This window comes from Pantherophis guttatus, chromosome 16 (genome assembly GCF_059756535.1).
Source record: "Pantherophis guttatus breed Tessera chromosome 16, ASM5975653v1, whole genome shotgun sequence".
Lineage (NCBI taxonomy): Eukaryota > Metazoa > Chordata > Lepidosauria > Squamata > Colubridae > Pantherophis > Pantherophis guttatus.
Window position 1 is genome coordinate 5476434 of NC_142078.1, and position 18913 is coordinate 5495346.

Sequence of the window (18913 nt, forward strand, 5' to 3'; positions counted from 1 at the left end):
TAGCCTGAAAACAGCTCAAAAAAATGGCCTGTTCTTGGGCCGGTTTTCAGGTCATTTTCAGGCCGGTTTTTGGGTCATTTATTGGGCCATTTTCAGGCCAGTTTTTGGGTCATTTATCGGGTCAGTTTCAGGCCAAAAAAAAACCAAAAAACAGCCTGAACCCGAAAAATGGCCTGAAAACGCCCCAAAAACTGCCTGGTTTTTGGCCAGTTTTCAGGCCATTTAAAGGCCATTTTCCAGGTCGTTTTCGGGCCAAAATAAATAAATAAATAAAAAACAGCCTGAACCCAAAAAACTGCCTGAAAACAGCTGAAAAGCAGCCTGAAAAGGGCACAAAAAACTGCCTGTTTGTTGGGCGGTTTTCAGGTCATTTTCGGGCCGGTTTTTGGGCTGTTTATCGGGCCATTTTCAGCCGAAAAAAATGAAAAACAGCCTGAACCCGAAAAATGGCCTGAAAACAGACTGGAAAATGGCCTGTTTTTTGGCTGTTTTCAGGTCATTTTCAGGTTGTTTTTTGGGCTGTTTTCAGGCCAAAAAACAAACAGCAGCCTGAACCCAAAAAACTGCCCGAAAACGGCTGAAAAACAGCCTGAAAAACTGCCAGTTTTTTGGCCGGTTTTTCAGGTCATTTTCAGGCCAGTTTTTGGGTCATTTATTGGGTCATTTTCAGGCCAACCCCCCCCCCAAAAACAGCCTGAACCCGAAAAATGGCCTGAAAACGCCCCGAAAACTGCCTGGTTTTTGGCCAGTTTTCAGGCCATTTAAAGGCCATTTTCCAGGTCGTTTTCGGGCCAAAATAAATAAATAAATAAAAAACAGCCTGAACCCAAAAAACTGCCTGAAAACAGCTGAAAAACAGCCTGAAAATGGCACAAAAAACTGCCTGTTTGTTGGGCGGTTTTCAGGTCATTTTCGGGCCGGTTTTGGGGCTGTTTATCGGGCTGTTTTCAGGCCAAAAAAACCGAAAAACAGTTTGAACCTGAAAAACGCCCTGAAAATGCCCCGAAAACTGCCTGTTTTTTGGATGGTTTCCAGGTGGTTTTCAGGCCATTTACAGGCCATTTTCGGGCCAAAAAACAAAAAAATGTCCTGAACCCAAAAAACGTCCTGAAAACAGCTTATTTTTTAGCCGTTTTGGGGGCCATTTTCTGGTGATACGGCACCCGTGAAAACCAGCTGGCCAGTGCATATGCGTGCTGGAAACCAGGAGAGCAGCTGGTGATGGCGCACATGCTCAGAGGGAGGGCTGCGTGTGCCACCTCTGGCATGTGTACCATACTTTGACAGCCCTCTGCTCCATGATGAACTGAGCTACAACTCCCACAACCGCTTTGGCTTTGGTCAACGATAAGCCAAGTGGAGACCATCTTCATCATCTTCTTTTAAAGACCCCGTAATCTCTTGTGGGGTGGTGTTCTGGGCAACTTAATGGAGCTAGCCGAGCGTTTATTGGCCGGATGTCCTTCCTGTTGCCAATGAGGAGTTTTGTTCAGCAGATATATTCTCATTGTGCCCAGAGAGAGAAATATCTGCCTCTACCTAGGATCGAACTCACAGCCTCCCGACTGTGAGGCGAGAGCTCCACCTCTAGGCCACCGCACCACTCAAGGGGAGAGCATCTTGGAGACCTCAAACTGCTTCCTCCCTGCTCCAAGATGAAGAATCAGCACTTGTGCATGGTCAACCGGAGGCCACCTCTTGACTTATATGTGTCTTCCCCACATAACAACGGCCAAGCTAGGCTTCCTAAGATGGAGGAGGTCTATTGTTGTAGGCGCCTTACATCATCTTTACTGCGTCGTAGCTGGTTCAGTTCGGTCTTTGTCTTGCTCAGCTGGGTTTCCAGATCCAGCATCTTTGACTGGGCTGTCCTCTCTTTCGCTGCCGCACGATCCCTTGTTTGCTCCAACTGAAGGCAGAAAGAGAGCAATTAGGGTAAGCAAGGGCCAATCCACCTCCCATCTCAGGAGGAAAGAGGGCTGCCTGGTCCCTTTTTCATCTTCAAAGGAGGGATCCTTGCTTAGTTGTGATCTCTCAAAAGGCCAACGTTACCGTCGGAAGAATCCAAGCTAAGGAACGCTCCAGTTTTTTTCTGGAAGGAAGATGTGATGGAGTTTATCACCACAATCTTCTCCTTGTTAAAGTCTTCTACGACTGACTCTTCAAGTGACTTGGGAGAAGACCCAGCTATTCCACCCAACGCCCAAGGAAGGACCAACCTGCTTCTTGGCGTCATCAAAGGCCATCTCCAGCTGGCGTGCCAAGGAGCCACACTCCCTGGTCTTCTCCTCTAGCCGAAGCTGGGCCTGGTGGATGGACTCTTCTCTTTTCGCGATGATCTGGAGAAATTCTATGTTCTGCCCACTTGTGCCTTCAAGTTTCCTAAAGTGCAACCAACCACATGTGATTTACGAAAGGCAGCTGTGGCCTTTCGAAATAAAGAGCTCCAACATGATTATCAGTAGACGATCAATACGTTTTCTTTTAAGGGACTAAGCCAGGGGGTCTCCAAACCTGGTAACTTTAAGACTTGTGGACTTCTACTCCCAGAATTCCTCAGCCAAGCATGGAGGCTGAGGAATTCTGGGAGTTGTAGTCCAGAAGTCTTCAAAGTTGCCAAGTTTGGAGAGCCCTGAATGAAACCATAGAGATGGTTTAATGATGGATTATTAGGGCATTTGATTTTTGATCCCAATAATTACTGTATTTTTCAGAGTATAAGACAACGCACCCTAGTTTTTGGGGAGGAAAATAAGAAGAAAAAAAAAAATCTGCCTCTGCCTACCAGCATCCATCGGTATTCATCTGGCTAGCTAGTGTGTGTTTGAGAGTTAAGGGCTGTTTGGAAACTAAAACAGTATTTGCTGTGTGAGCAACAAGGAGACAGCAAGGAGCCTGGGCGTGGCTTAGCTCAACTGTTCTGTACTAAAGCTGCATGCTGTGCTGAGCTCTGAAAGTGAAACTCCTCTCCTCTGCTTGTGTTTTGCTTGTGTTTACTACCATGTTGGAAAACCCGCTTTTGGTATTGTTTATTTACTTCATGTGTTTTTTTATATATATAAAGAGAAGCTACTGAATCCTGCTGAATCAGTTACTTGGGTGTGCTTTCCGGATGGGATTGCTGCTGCAAACTCGTCCTTGCAGCAAACAGCAAACAGCCAAGGTCAGCTTCAGCACAATATTGCAGCCTGATTCAGCACAAGCAACTGATTGGCGGATGGATCGGCCTCCCGGAATACCCCCAATCAGCTGTTCCGGGCTGCAGGGATTGCCACAGACTATCGCTGCCTCCGTGCCTTGTGGTTTGGGCTACATTCGGTGTATAAGACACCCAAATTTTCACCCTCTTTTAGGGGCGTCTTATACTCTGAAAAATACGGTAAACCAACTGAAGACACCAAGTGCTGTTAGAGGAGCACGCTTGTCAAGAACATAGAATTTTCTAAGAAATGCCAGTTAAACCAACGTTGTGATGTCTTCCTCCACCCTCGAGCATCACCCCAACCCTTCCTAACCTCTCCAACTCCTCCAACTTGAGAGTCAGCTGCTTATTCTCTTCCTGGGCTGACTGATACTTTTCTCTTGTCAATTCCATCTTGTCTCCCTGCAGCTCAATCTAAAAAGAAAGGATTTAAAAGAAAATGGAGGGGGGAAAAAAAAGAAGACAACACAGAGAATTTAGAGGGTACGGATGCTGCTCTTTTCTCTCTATTGAAGCCAACTTGCTTTTGGAAACAGAAAGCGGTCAAGGAAATAAAACCATCTTGAGTGCAAAGACGTAAGAAAAGATAATAGCAGCTTTTATAGAAATATAGCTAATGGGAGTTGAGTGCCGGGATCTGTTTCACGGCAGGCAAGTTTCTGGCACGCAGGGAACAGGAAGAAGCAGCAGTTTTTAATCACGATAATGTTTATCCCACTTTTAAACAACCACAGATAGCTTCTTTGAATAGTGATGGCTATCTGAAGGATTACAAAACAGGAATATATAAAAACTCCTTTTTACGACCTTGTAATCCCTTTAATTCTGGGTAAAGTTGGGGCGACTGGATGGAGCTGAGCGTTTACTGGCCGGATGCCCTTCCTGACACCACGGGGAGTTCACAGCAGATTTATTTTTTTTCTTTGCGCCCTAGGAGAGAGAAAGATCTGCCGCTACCTAGGATTGAACTCTCAAACCTTCCGAGTGGGAGGCGAGCATCTTCACCACGCGCATAAAACCCCCCTCCACCCTTTCGGTGGCCTTTTCAGACGCTAGTTTGATCTGGCGCGATAAAGCTTCTCCTGGGCCCCCGCGGGGATCTGTCAGCTACCTGCAAAGCAAAGCGAAGCACACGGATGGAGGCATTCAGCCCAGGAAGACAAACAAGAGAGGGATAAAAGGGCCCGAAGAGCCAATTCTACACAGCTTAAAAGGAGACAGCACAACACAAATGAGAGACAGGCATGCAATGGGTCTGTTTATTCTGCCGTGCAGCTGTTTTAATCATTTCAAAAAGAGACAAGAGACAAAGATTGCACCTTCCTGATGCTTAGAAGCTCATTTTGGTCCCCGGCTGGAGGTTCGCGTGGGCGCCTTCTGCCAATCCCTTACCCGCTGACGGAGGTCTGAAATCATGGCAGACAGATCCATATTTTTCTTCTCATAACTCTTAAGCTGCTCCTGACACTCAGCCAACTTGGTCTCGGTCATCTTCAAGATCTCAGGAAGTTTCTCCAGCTCGGCCACTTGGCTCTGGAACTGCTTGCGAGCCTGTGGGCAGAAGGGAGAACGGCGGGAGTGAAGAGTTGGTGCCTTCAGGAGACCATCAAGCTTCTCAGCCCTCTGGATGTTGGGGGACCCCCACTTCTAACCCCAATGGGTATTATACTCCACTATCTTCTGGAGGGCCGTTTCTCATCTAGCACATTAACTACATTAACATACAGTAGTGGCCAAAATTGTGGAAACCTTTTGGGAAAAGTGTATTTTTGACGTTTGATGGCTAATAACACCACTTTTTGGGGGGAGTTTCAAGATTTATCCCATTCCACTGCTGGAATGGCCTGGGAAGAGCCCAGACCTTCACCCAACTGAAAATCGATGGAGCCGACTAAAAAACTTGTTAGTCAGAAGCGACCCAGCAATAAAACCCAGTTAATAGAAGCCATCATTCAATCCTGGTTTCACATGATAACAGCTGCAGAACTCAAAGACTTGGTTCACTCCATGGGAAGACATTGTAAGGCCATCATTCATGTTAAAGATTACCCAACTAAGGATTAATTGACATGGTGATCATTTTTGTGTGTCTCATTTTTTTCTATGGGGATAATTTTTGCATATAGAATAGAACAGAATAGAATTTTTTATTGGCCAAATGTGATTGGACACACAAGGAATTTGTCTTGGTGCATACGCTCTCAGTGTACATAAAAGATACGTTCATCAAGAATCGTAAGGTACAACACTTAATCTCGTTTTTTCTACGTGTTTCGCTTTTCTTCTTTATACTGTAACTGCTATTCTAATAGCAAACCCTTCCTAAAAGCCATGGCATTACATTCTTGATTCAATTATCTTTCCATGGATATATAATTTTATGGTACTGTTCCCCCCCAAAAAAGTGGTGTTATTAGCTAAGTTTTAGAAAATACAACTTTTCCCAAAAGGTTTCTACAATTTTGGCCACTATTGTAACGTGCTAACTGTCCATGGCTGTGTTTAGTCTAGGATGATGGGAAGGCAGCCGAAATGAATTTGAGAAGCCACCCGTTCCGAGACGGGATGGATGAATTTTCTGCACGATCCCCACCGCACCCCGAGCTAACATCCAAATTGTTATTTGTAATTTTTTTTTTTTAAAAAAAGCAGCGATTAGAAGTGAAACTCGGACAGAATTTTTTCCCTTCGAAAGGGAATGTGGGTTCCTGTTAAGCCCTTTACAAAAAAAAAGGAGGAACTGAAGAGGCCTTGGAGAGCTTCAAGAAAAGGAACTTGGCACTTGCATTTTCAATCTCTTTGGCCATTTCTTCCTTCAGGGCTTTGTTTTCTTTGTCGCAGAGTTCCAATTTCACTGTCACCTCATCGGCTTCCATTCGGGTTTTCACCACCTGGGATAAAAGAAATAAAAGTTAAAAACACAGTGGGGAAAAATAGACAATAAGCCTATAATCTGGAAACCTCCAGGATAAATTTAGTCACTTGTTTACCTCAGCATCAACTGGGGTTTAGATAAGTCAGCCTGGAGCCCTCAAGGTGTAGCTAACCATAAATCCCATAAATTCACGGCATGGAGGGGAAGACAGGATGATGGGCATGGCAATCCAGCATTTCCAGAAGCAGAATGGCTTAAACCCTTTTCTTAAACCTAACTCTAACCTTTAAGTATCTTTTGTGGCAATGGACGAACTAAACCAGGGGTCAGCAACCTGCAGCTCTGGAGCCAAATGTGGCTCCTTCGTCTTTTCTTTCTTTCTTTTCTTTTCTTTCTTTTATTTGATTTGTATACCGCCCTACTCCCGAAGGAGTCAGGGCGGTGAACAGCCAAACAATATAATACATAAATACAAAAAATTTAAAAACCAGATAAAATCGAATTAAACCATTTTGGCCCAGACAAATTAAAACACCCCAATAATTTAAAAACAGATTAAAATTTACATATTAAAAAATATGTATTTACATATTTACATATGTACATTTACATTTTAATTTACATATTAAAAATATGTCTCTCTGCTGCGGCTTCCTGTCGCTCAAAATACGCATCACAACCGCCAATGTGCGACACCACACAATTTATTGAGCTTTTCGACCCCCCGGTAGGTCAACCATGGATAAATAAGGTTTTTTTTATACATAGCATAAAGGTAAAAAAAAAACAAAAAACGATATATGCAGTGTTATCTTCATTTTAGATGTCAAAAGGGTTTTGTGGCTCCCGGTGTTTTCTTTTCTGTGGGAAACGGGTCCAAATGGCTCTTGGAGTGTTTAAGGTTGCCGACCCCCTGACCTAGATTTAACTCAGGATTTAAATCATAACATTTCTCCAAGCCTTTGTGGAGCCCCTGTGATGACATCGCAGCCTCCTCAAGGGGTTCGTGGACCACAGATTTGAGAACCCGCTGGCTTAGGTTATGCCATTCCCTCCACCTTCTAGATCCAAATCGTGGAAATTCTTGGGAGATGCCAGGATGAAATGAATAACCTTTGAGTCTTTCTCTATATTTTGGACTATGGGGTTCCTACACTTCAGCTCCTCCTGCTGCTGGGAATTCTTTTCTATTTGAGGTTTGGGGGACTGGCCCTGGCAGAAACCATCTTAAAAAAAAAATCTAGAGCTGCTATTTCTTGGACCCAGGAAATACGGAAGATGGGCCAGTTCTGTTTAATCACCCAAGCAGGTTCTTGTTGGATATGGACTCTCAACAAATTTCCAGAGTGTAAGAGCATCATGTGCATGGGTGATATTCCCTTACTTTCCCTTCATTGGCATCCTTCAGTCTCAAGAGACTATGATATCGTGCTCTGGAAAGAGGTCCTAAAACAACATCTAGTGTGACTAAAAAGGCCGATTTGAGAATGGCAATCCCTTCCACACTGAGGGCACATACATTCTGTCCCATGCCCAGCCCCCAGATTTCGCTGGTTCCGGGACTGCCTCTTTGCCTCGGCCTGCCGAACAAGTGTCTCTTCAAATTGAAGGCGGCCATGCTGCGTCTTTATCCTCCAAGTTGAACGATCGGAGGTCGTTCATTCCCAGGGCCTTAGGTCCCTCTTGCAGATATCCTTATATTGCAGCTGTGGTCTCCCTCTGAGGAGCTTTCCCTGCACTAATTCTCCATACAGGAGATCTTTCGGAATCCGGCCATCAGCCATTCTCACGACATGCCCCAGCCAGCGTAGACGTCGCTCTTTCAATAGTGTATACATGCTAGAAATTTCAGCACGTTCCAAGACTGCGCTATTTGGAACTTTGTCCTGCCAGGTGATGCCAAGAATTTGTCCGAGACAGCGCATTACTTTCCCTATTGGTTCGCAATAAATAAATAAATAAATAAATAAATAAATAAATAAATAAATAAATAAATGTGCACACGCATGTCCACGCATGCGCCCAGCCATCCGTGCATGTGTTTTGCTGCCGTGGCCCCTTCCATGCATGCGCCCGGCCTCAAAAACGTGCCTAAATAGGATGGCATAAATTTCCGCTACCGGTTCGTGCGAACCGGTCTGAACCAGGCGAATACCACCTTTGATCACGTGGAATGCAAGAAAACCCGAATAGCAAATGGAGCTCAGGCCCAGATCGACAATACGACTTCTGGAGGAGGAAACAAAGAGGTCAAGTCCTCTCACCTGATTCTTGTAGGTTTCAATCAGGCCTTCGTAGTTCTTGAGGGAAGCCTTCAACTTCGACACTTCCTGCTGAGCCTGGTTCAGTCGCTCCTCCACTGGAATCATGCTAGTCTGCAGGGAGGGCCACAAAATAAACTCGGTTTATTCAGGATGGAGGATTCCCTAACTAGGTTCACTCGGGATAAGGGGATTCTCTTGCTATCAAGGGCCCCCACAAGTTTCAGCGGCTCAGTAAGCCAGGATCTGCTTTAGACAAAGTCAGTGTCGATCCTGAAAAAGGACGCACAGAAACCTTGTCTTTCTGCCAGCTCCCCTGGAAACAATTCCAAGTTGCAAACCAGGGTTAGGTATAGATGTGGAGATATGTGGAGATTCCCTGATTTTGGTATAAACTGCGAATAGCATCTCGGCCAGTTCCAGTTGAAATTAAAAGAAGTAGACTAGGGACAGATCATCTGGGAGAAAAATCTGTGTCCGGTCAGTAAGAGTTGATGCTTTTGTGATGACACAACCAATCGAAGTCCAATTCTGCTCTTGCATTCATTCTTTTTTTTTCTTTAACAATTTATATTTTCATTACATATATACATACGTGTTTAATGATCAGTGTATTGTCTGGACCAGTTTGTTTTTATACAATAATACTCTTCCCACTCCTAATTTCTACCTCTACTATCCAACCATTTATAAAACAAATCTCATGTTTGGAAATACTCTGTGTCTTTTCTTTTCTTCTTAATGTTAAACTATCCATTTCTGCACAATCTAATTTTTTTTAAATTACATCGTCTTTCTGTGAGCGTTTTCTCATTTTTCCAATATTGCGCATACACAATTCTTGCTGCGGTCAAAGCATGTAATTATTAAATAGAGGTTCCCTTTATCACACTTTTCATGTATTATGCCTAACAAAAATATTTCTGGCTTATAATCTACCGTGCTTTCCTGAAAATAAGACTGGGTGTTATATTAATTTTTCCTCCAAAAGATGCATTAGGGCTCATTTTCTGGTTAGGTCTTATTTTGGGGAAAATACGGTACTAAATGCATCCATCTGGTTGACGATCTTAACTGAGGTTTATTTTTGGGGTAGGGCTTATATTACGAGCATCCTGAAAAACCATGCTAGGACTTATTTTCTGGTTGGGTCTTATTTTCGGGGAAAGAGGGTATGTGTTGTTTTAACGTTTTCTCCAACCCCGTATGTATTTTTGTCTTATATTTCTTTGCTTTTTCACATGTCCACCACTTGTGATAATACATCTCCAGTGTCTGGTTATATTTCCAACATTTGGCGGACCTATTTTTAAACATCTTTGCTAACCTTGCCGGTGGTAAATGCCACCTACAGAACTACTTTATATAAATTTTCCTTATATGCAGTTGCCATCGTCAACTTACAATTTCCTTCCCAAAAGTTTTTGCCATTCGTCTAATTCTTGCATTCGTTCTCCTCTACTTACCTTCAGCCTCTCGTTCTCCAGTTTGACAGCGGTGCTTTCGGTGACCTGTTTGTGCAGCTTATCTACCAAGGTATCTCGGTCTTCTCGCATTTTCTCTTCCATGGTGTTCTGCTGTTCCAAGAGTTCGGAAATACGGCTGCCGCGCAACAAGGAGAATCAACCGTTACCATCCGGGAAGCAAACGGTGGCCTCACAGCGCAACGCAGAATTTTGCAAGGCGTGGAAGGCTGCAAGCTTCACACCGTGTGGAGTGACAGGGGGAATGTACCCATCTTGCTTTCTTGCTACCTCTTAGCGCTTGTAAGATTTACAAGCTGCTTTTCTCGCTAAAGACAACAACTCCCAAATGTCAGCGCTGCAACGCTGGCATAGAGAGGGCAGAGGAGAGCAAAAGATAAACTCTGAAACTTTTGCCTGCTAAATCCCTTTGAAGCCCGGTTGTCGTGGAAATGAGGGGAGGGGGCACATTCCTGGGAAATGACGAGGAAAAGAAGTCTGAAGAATGACTTGGAAGACAGTCAATGAGAAGCAGAGATTTGGGGATCGGAAAGGGAGGGATTGGGAGGCAAAAGGTCAGTCTTGTCCGCGCGGAGTCATGATCCGGTGGCTGAAAGATTTCCTTAAAGCTTGGCAGTTTGGAAATTCATTTAATTTTGAGATAGCATCGCAGTCTGACACCGAGAGTGGATTATAATTCAATTATAATTATAATTGAATTATAATACAATTATAATTCAAAGACAATCCCAGCACACTCAATCTGGGCCTCATCAAAACAACAAAGAAGGGAGCTGCAGAAAAGGCGCTAACTCAAAACATAATATTTTAGTTGTTAAGTCAGTAACTGCTTTAATAATGAATTCAACTGCAACTAAATTTATTGAATTGGCATCCATCCAAAAGGGGACCCCCCCCCCAAATCAGGTGTCCTACTCAAGGGAGGCCGTTCCAACAGGTTGGGGCTGCTGCTGAGAAGGCCCCGTCCTTCACAACCACAAACCTCATAGCCAGAGAGTCCAATTTCATTGGCTGAAATTAACACACTCCGGCGATCAGGCTGAGGTGTCGCCGGCTGGGTTTGTGGTTACCGCAAGAATAACTGCCACCGCCCCCCTCGCGGCTCTCACCTGTTCAGCATCACAATCTCCACCTCGAGGTCACTTTTGTCTTTCACAACTTGGTTGTAACGATTCCGCCAGGATTCTAGGGTGGACAGTGCTTCGGCCACATAGGCGTCCTAACCAAGTAAGGTGGGAGACATAGGGAAAGACAAGGCTGAGCTTGAGAGCCAGTTGTGGCTACGTTAAGCCACTCTTAATCTAGGACAGGGAAATGATACAGGAGAGAAGAGAAAAGCAGTGGAAAGAAGAAGGTGGAAGCCAGAGCACTCCTAAAAGAAGTGTAATTTTGGGAAACATCAAAGGTGCTTCCCTCCAGGCCAACTGTTCTTCAAAGACCTTCAAAGTATCTTCAGATACTTTCAAGATATCATTAGATATCTTCAAGATATCTTCAGAGACCTTCAAGATATCCTTAGATATCTTCAAGATATCTTCAGACCTTCAAAGTATCTTCAGATACTTTCAAGATACCATTAGATACCTTCAAGATATCTTCAGATACCTTCAAATTATCTTCAGAGACCTTCAAGGTATCACTAAATAGCTTCAAGGTATCATTAGGTATCTTCAGACACCTTCAAAGTATCTTCACACACTTTCACAATATCATTAGATACCTTCAAGATATCTTCAGAGACCTTCAAGGTATCACTAAATAGCTTCAAGGTATCATTAGGTATCTTCAGACACCTTCAAAGTATCTTCACACACTTTCACAATATCATTAGATACCTTCAAAGTATCTTCAGATACCTTCAAGCCAATTAAACACCATTTGACTACCAGGCCATCTTTTTTGGGGGGGGGGGGCAACTCTACAATCAAGACAGCCCTTCTTCTTCTGTTGCCCCAAACCTTTCTCCTTCTCCCTACTCTGAATCACATCTCTCAATAAACGCCCCCTTTTCCAGGTGGCTTCAGGAGGTCCTTTCCCAGCGGTGGCCCGAGACCCTGAAACGCCCGGCTGTCACCTTTTCAGATAACTGGACGTTCAGTTGATCGGCAAATTCCTCAGCCCGCTCTGCTCGTTCCTTCTGTGCCTTGATGGCTTTCTTCAGGGCTTCTTTGTCCCGATCTCCTTTGGCCTTCAGCTCCTTCAACTGTTCCATGATGTTCTCCACTTCGGCCTTGTGCTGAGCTGCTACCCGCTCCAGATTCTGTAGGGAGGGAGGGAGGGAGGGAAGGCAGATAGGCAGGCAGGCCATCAGGATGCCCAAGGGGATGTTTAGACCTTCAGGTCCTCAAAGCAGAGTCAGCAGAAACGTAAGAGGCTGCCTCATAGTCCTCTTTTAATCAGTTGATCAATGTTTAGCCAAAGCAGACACAACTACAAAGCCACCAATGTTGCTGTGGTCGTGACTGCTCCGGAACTGTTTCCTTAATAGTAAGAAATGTTTTTTTTTCCCCCTGCAGAGTTAGGCCTGTCTGGCAAACATGCTTTGAGAGCCACAGCGGACACGGTTCTTAATAGACCGTAAAAGCCGCCATTTCTTGGGACAGTTGGTATCTCAGATGTCTTCCAGAAGAGGAGAAGATGGTCCAAAAAGAGAGAGAAACAGATCTAGGAGGTTATTTCTAGGCAGCGATTGGAGATGGATCCCCCTTATTCAACCACTTATTCTGAAGTTAAGACCTTCTCGTCTTACTGGAAGACTGCTCCAGATCCCAATTGTTCCATTAATTGTATTCATCACTCCTCCAAAATTTCAATCTATTCATTAAAGACTGGGAGTTGGTCTACCCATACAGCAACCTGAATGGACCCTACCTGTACTCAAAGAATGACTTTGCAATAATCCTCTTTTAAGTTAAAATCTCCCCAAGGGTTGAGCAAGCTAACAACCCAGAGAGAGAGAGAGAGGGAGGCTCAGCCCCTCGTTGTCTTTATGACTTCAAATAAACAACTAAAAATAGTCTCTACAGAGGGGATGTCCAACTTTGGCAACTTTTAAGAGGGACTTCAACTCCCAGAATTCCTGGCTGGCTAGGGAAGAGCTGGGAGTTGAAGTCCAGAAGTCTTAAAAGTTGCCAAGGTTGGACATGTCTGCTCTAACGCTTGTCGTGACACAGTCCAAAACTTGATACACTGGTATCACCCGGCCCCCTCTCCCCAAAGAAGGATAAGGCACTGTACCCGGATCTGGATACCCAGGCGGTGATTCTCAGCTTCCTTATTCCGCAGCTGTGCTTGTAAATGACCCCTCACAGCTTCCATAGACTTTGAGAGCTCAGCGGCCGTCTTGGCTTGATCCTAGAAGGGAAAAATGAAAGGCAGAACGCAAAGAATGCGTAAAAAAGATTCCGAGACCTACACAAGCACACAAAAACCCTCCTTTGCGTTATCTTAGCCCCTCTCTATACACCCCGCACAGGGAGAACGTACCTTTTCGGTCTGTATCTGAATCAGTAAATCATCCACTTCCTTTTCTTTATCTTGTAGTTTCTTGACTAATTGCTGTCAAATAAAAAAAAAGAGAGGTAAAATTGCAGGCATCATGGAACAGTATATCCAAATAGAGCCTGGGCCGCAGCAGACTAATAGCCTGTTATTTTCATCCAGCTGCCTGCAATTACTGCTAGTTCGAATCTCCCCAGGCTCAAGGTTGACTCAGCCTTCCATCCTTTCTAAGGTAGGTAAATTGAGGACCCAGTTTGTGGGGGCAATAAGCTGACTTTGTATAAATATACACAAGTATGAAGGCTATTGCTTAACGCATTGTAAGCCGCCCTGAGTCTCCGGAGAAGGGCGGCATATAAATCAAATTTAAAAAAAAAAAGGCAATTATTATACACAGGAGGGGATTCAGAAAATGCAGGTATCAAGGTTCAGGTAATGAGTGACAGGTAGTTTGTGCTGTGTGAGAAAGCAGTTATTGAAAATGCAGGTTATGCTCCTTGCAAAAGCAGACTGAAAAAAAAAACCCTACAAATTTTAAGCAGATTATTTTGATCAGATCAGGTATGGAGGGGGTGGGGGGATTTCCCTGGGCCTAAAGCACCACCTGCCACTCCCAATTTAAAATAATAATAAAAAAGAAAGTTCTAACTGAAGTGTTATTGGTATGCTGGCAAGAAAACTCAACATTTGAGTAATGTAACACAATAACAGCCGCCCAGAGTCCCTTGGGAGTGGGGTGGCATAGAAACGCGACAAAATAAATAAACAGAGTTGGAAGGGACCTTGGAGGTCTTCTAGTCCAACCCCCTGCTCAAGCAGGAGACTATACAATTCCAGACAAATGGTTGTCCAGTCTCTTCTTAAAAACTTCCAGTGTTGGAGCATTCACAAGTTCTGGAGGCAAGTTGTTCCACTGATTAATTGTTCCAACTGTCAGGAAATTTCTCCTTAGTTCAAGGGTGCTTCTCTCCTTGGTTAGTTTCCATCCATTATTTCATGTTCTGCCTTCTGGTGCTTTGGAGAATAGCTTGACTCCCTCTTCTTTGGGGCAGCCCCAAATCCTGCAATCGTATGTTTGAGTCTCCAGGCCTCTTTGTTGCTCTTCTCTGAACTGTTTCCAGAATCTCGACATCTTTTTTATATTGTGGCGACCAAAACTGGATGCAGTATTCCAACTGTGATCTTCCCAAGGCATTATTAAGTGTATAACTTCATGTGATCTTGATTCTATATATTTACTGTATGTATGTTTGTATGTATGTATGTGTCAGCACTTCAACCTGCATTTACTCTAGTGCTGACATAAGAAGGAGAAGCGGAGGCGTCTGGAAAGGGACGTTTGACTTTTCACCTACTTATTTTCCCTGGAGATAATATCCCCTAGGAGATGGGATGGGAGGGGGGAAATTCCTTTGAGCTGGAGCAGTAGATTAGGGGTAGAATGACTTGGAAGATGGCCAATGAGTGCAGGGGAGTGGGGAACGGAAAGGGAGGGTTTTGGGGCTGGACGTCAGTGTTGGCTTCGTTTGGAGTCGGGTTAGAATGTCGTGCTTAATAAATAGGAGTTTTTCTTCAAAGACTTTGTTTGAAATGCAATTTATTTGAGACGACCTCGAAACTTGACAGTATGTATGTATGTATATGTATATAGTAAATTTACTATATTTTTCTTTAGCCAGGTTCTTCCTACATAAACCAAGGTTTTTATGCAGCCCTAGTTCAGTGAAATCACAATCCACTAGTTTCTAGGCCTTTTTTCGGGCAGCCAGCAAGCACTCTGCTGCCCATTGGGAGACTAAGGAGACTTAGCCAATGGGCAGCAGAGTGCTTGCTGGCTGCCTGAAGGAAAAAAAGCCTTGTGATTTCACTGAACTAGGGCTGCATAAAAACCTTGGTTTACGTAGGAAGAACCTGGCTAAAGAGAAATACACATAAAGGCCTACGAAAAGAAAAGAAAACAAATAAATTTACTACGTATGTATATTTACCGCCTTCTCTGTATCGGAGTCAGTTAGCCTTTTCATCAGGGTAGCTTGCTGCTCTGTCAACTTTTGCGCATCTTTCTGTAAAAGAGGAATAAAACCCAGCAAAATTCAGGTCAGATGATCTAGTGGGAATGATGCACAGACTAAGGAAACTCTTCTTCTTGGGCCTTCTAGTTTGGAGAAGTTTTTACGTGGCTCCTGAAAAACTTTTAGGCTCCTATTTTAGGGGCACTGATACCTCTCAGCCGTGCAAACCCTTGCAATGAAGAAGTACAAATCGGCGAGGGCAAAATCTTACGGCCCAGCGCCTCTCACCAAAATGTGCCACTGTAAAGTAACTTACACCACCTTTTATCATCGTCGTCGTTGTTTAACGACCCCATAATCCCTTGCGGGGGAACTGAATGGAGTTAGCAGAGTGGTTACTGGCCGGATGCCCTTCCTGTGGCCAATGCGGAGTTTTGTTCATCAGATATATTCTCACGAGAGAATTCAAAGAGAAGTATCTAGCCTCTACCTAGGATCGAACTCACAGCCTCCCGATTGTGAGGGGAGATCTCCACCTTTAGGCCACCGCACCACTCCTAATTTACACCACCTTAAATGCTCCCCGTCAAACTTCGCCACGCTTCTGGGTTCTGTATTGGGGGTGGGATAGAGGTTGCAAATGCCTTGGAAAGTGGGATGCTATAGATTTCTTGGAGGATCTTGAAAAGAATTTGCAGGACCGGATCTGGTTAGTATTCACCCGAACGCCGATCCCGATATTTTGATCAGAAATGTTGATTTTTCTAAAACGAGAGGACCATAATCTTCTCAAAAGCCTCACTCACCTCCCGGTTGTGTTGCTCTCTGAGCAAGTCTCGAAGAGTGCGGTTGGTGTCTTCGAAAGTGCTCAGCTTCTGCAGCAACAACTCTTTTTGCCTAGTCAGGGTGTTGATGTCCGAAACGGTCATGTTCTTTTCCTGGGGTTCGGGAAGATCCAAGAAGAAGAGGGGGGAAAAGCATGTTAAAATGTTCCTTTTTGAATCCGAGACGCTCACAAGCCCACAGTCGAAGGGACGTCTCTTCTAAGGGCCCCCCATAAACACAAGCAGCCCTTCGGCTTACAATCGTTCCGTTTAGCGACCGTTCAACGTTACAGTGCTCTGGAAAAAAAAAAAGGGACCGACGACCAGTTTTTGCACTTATAAACATTGCAGAATCGCCATTGCATTGGTGTTGTGACCCAGTTCCTGGCTCATAGATTTCCACTGCTCTCCTCTCCTCTGCCTTCTGCGTATCAGGCACTGGACCCAGCTGTTCCTCCTCCTTCTCCTCATCAGCCACCTCCAGACCTGGAGGCTGTTGACTCTCCATCTGAGGGCTGACGGACGGCCCAAGCTCCGCCTCTCTCTCTCCGCCAGCTCCATTCCCTCTTCCTCCTCGGAGCTCTCAGGTTGCCTTGAAGCTGACCCTGACTCCCATACCTCCTCCTCTTCCTCCTCTTCCTCCGACAGGCCACAACAACAGGATTCAAATTTGGGTGCTTGGCAACCGTCCGTTTACATTGGTGGCCGTACCTCAGATTCATGTTGATTGTCATTTGCGACCTTCTCGGTGACAAGCAAAGCCAGGGAGGAAAGTTAGATTCGCTTAATGACTGCGCAATTCACTCGACTCACGACTGCAATGGAGCCCAGCATTTCTGTTGCTAAGCGAGACATTCGTGAAGTGAGTCTTGCCCCGTCTGATGACCTTTCTGGCCACCGTTGTTAAGTGAACCGCTCCAGTCGATAACATGGTCGTTAATTGAATCCGGCTTCCCCACTGACTTTGCTGGTTGCAAGAAAAGTGATCGCATGACCTTGGGACACAGCGACGGTCATAAGCACGAACCAGTTGCCGAGCGTCTTTTGAGTTTTGATCGCGTGGCCGCAGGGAGGCTGCAAAAGGCCGTTAAGTGTGGAACGCGGTCTTGAGTTCCCTTTTTTCAGAGTTGCCGTAACTTTGAACGGTCACTAAATGAAACCGTTGTAAGTAGAGGACTACCTGCACCATGACTCTCAGCAGAGGCCAAAAAGGTCACGTATCAGTGGAAAAGGCTGGTCTTTCCCGTTGTAGTCGTAAGTCGAGGACTGCCTGTACCTCCCCGAGAGAGGAAAAACTGCCCCTCTGCACACCCAACTCTGCCCGTACCGTTTTCAGTTTCCCAATCACGTCCTTCAAGGCCTGGATCTGTTTGGAAGCGGCTGCCCCATCCAGTTCGGCCTCCACCAGTTTGGACATCAAACACTCCTTCTCGTGCAACAGATGCCGTTTCTGGAGTCTGAAAAGGAGAGAACGTGGGAATACCAGTGAAAGAGTGTGGAGGGGGAAGGGGTGGGTTGCAAGACCAGAGAGAGAGAGAGAGAGAGAGAGAAGGAAAGAGAGAGATGAAAGAGAGAGAGAGAGAGAGAGAGATGGAAGAGAGAAAGAGAAAGAAAGAAAGAGATGAAAGAGAGAAAGAGAGAGAGAAGTGGAAGAGAGAGAAAGAGAAAGAGAGAGAGAGAGAAAGAGAGAGAGAAAGAGAGAGAGAGAGAAAGAAAGAAAGAGATGGAAGAGAGAAAGAGAAAGAAAGAGAGATGAAAGAAAGAGAGAGAGAGAGAGAAGTGGAAGAGAGAGAGAAAGAGAAAGAAAGGGAGAGAGAGATGGGAGAGAAAGAAAGAGAGAGAAAGAAAGAGAAGGAAGAGAGAAAGAGAAAGAAAGAGAGATGAAAGAAAGAGAGAGAAAGAGATGGAAGAGAAAGAAAGAAAGAGAGAGAGAGAGAGATGAAAGAAAGAGAGAGGGGGGGATCGATCTTTTCTTTTAATAGGCTCTAAGCTAAAAAGCGAGGCATTTCCCCACTCCCCCCAAGAGGCAACTGGAATTTCTGGTTTTTCTTTGAAGGCATTTCCCTTCTCATCCAAGAAGCTTCTTCAGATCTGACTCGATGCTGGTGGGGAATGGAAGGATTTATACTCCGTGCAGACAGCTGGTCATTTGCATCCTTTTTAGCGAGTCGTTGAGGGCACTTGGAGGTTGATCTGTGTCCTCAGGATCACCTGAGTGGTGGAAATGGGTGTAGAGCCTTCTTGGAACTGTTGAAAGATCTAACACAGTCCTTTCAACAGTTCCAAGGCGGCTCTACATCCATGATGGCAAATCTATGGCATGCGTGCCAGACGTGGCACGTAGAGCCCTCTCTGTGGGCACACGTGTCTTCGTCAGTTGCTTTTCTGGTTTCCGCACACCTGAGCACCGGAAACCTGAATACCACCTCTGGTCTTCGGGTTTCTGGCATTCCAGCGCACATGTGTGCATTCCGGTTTGGGCACTCGGTGCCGAAAAGGTTCGCCATGACTGCTCTACACCTTTTTGCGCCACCTCAGGTGACCCTGAGGACACAGATCAACCTCCAAGCGGTCTCAACGACTCTCTAAAAGAGAGGTCTTCAAACTTGGCAGCTTTAAGACTTGTGGACTTCGACTCCCAGAATTCTCCAGCCGGCATAGCTGGAGAATTCTGGGAGCATAGCTGGCTGGAGAATTCTGGGAGTTGAAGTCCACAAGTCTTAAAGCTGCCAAGTTTGAAGACCTCTGCTCTAA

General features: G+C 45.0%; 1 protein-coding gene across 5 annotated transcripts in view; it reads right to left on the reverse strand.

Moving 5' to 3' along the window:
* ODF2 (outer dense fiber of sperm tails 2) overlaps positions 1–18913 on the reverse strand; it is a 33222-nt gene that overhangs the window by 2195 nt on the left and 12114 nt on the right. For all 5 annotated transcript variants that reach the window (XM_060684085.2, XM_087879494.1, XM_087879495.1 and 2 more), the window contains 14 exons: positions 17487–17616; positions 16142–16273; positions 15312–15386; positions 13309–13380; positions 13060–13176; positions 11897–12082; positions 10932–11041; positions 9805–9940; positions 8342–8452; positions 5989–6093; positions 4595–4753; positions 3516–3616; positions 2220–2382; positions 1784–1909 (listed from right to left, as the gene is read on the reverse strand). In XM_060684085.2, the coding sequence (XP_060540068.2) occupies positions 1784–1909; positions 2220–2382; positions 3516–3616; positions 4595–4753; positions 5989–6093; positions 8342–8452; positions 9805–9940; positions 10932–11041; positions 11897–12082; positions 13060–13176; positions 13309–13380; positions 15312–15386; positions 16142–16273; positions 17487–17616 (1723 nt within the window). The remainder of the gene's footprint in view (positions 1–1783; positions 1910–2219; positions 2383–3515; positions 3617–4594; positions 4754–5988; positions 6094–8341; positions 8453–9804; positions 9941–10931; positions 11042–11896; positions 12083–13059; positions 13177–13308; positions 13381–15311; positions 15387–16141; positions 16274–17486; positions 17617–18913) is intronic.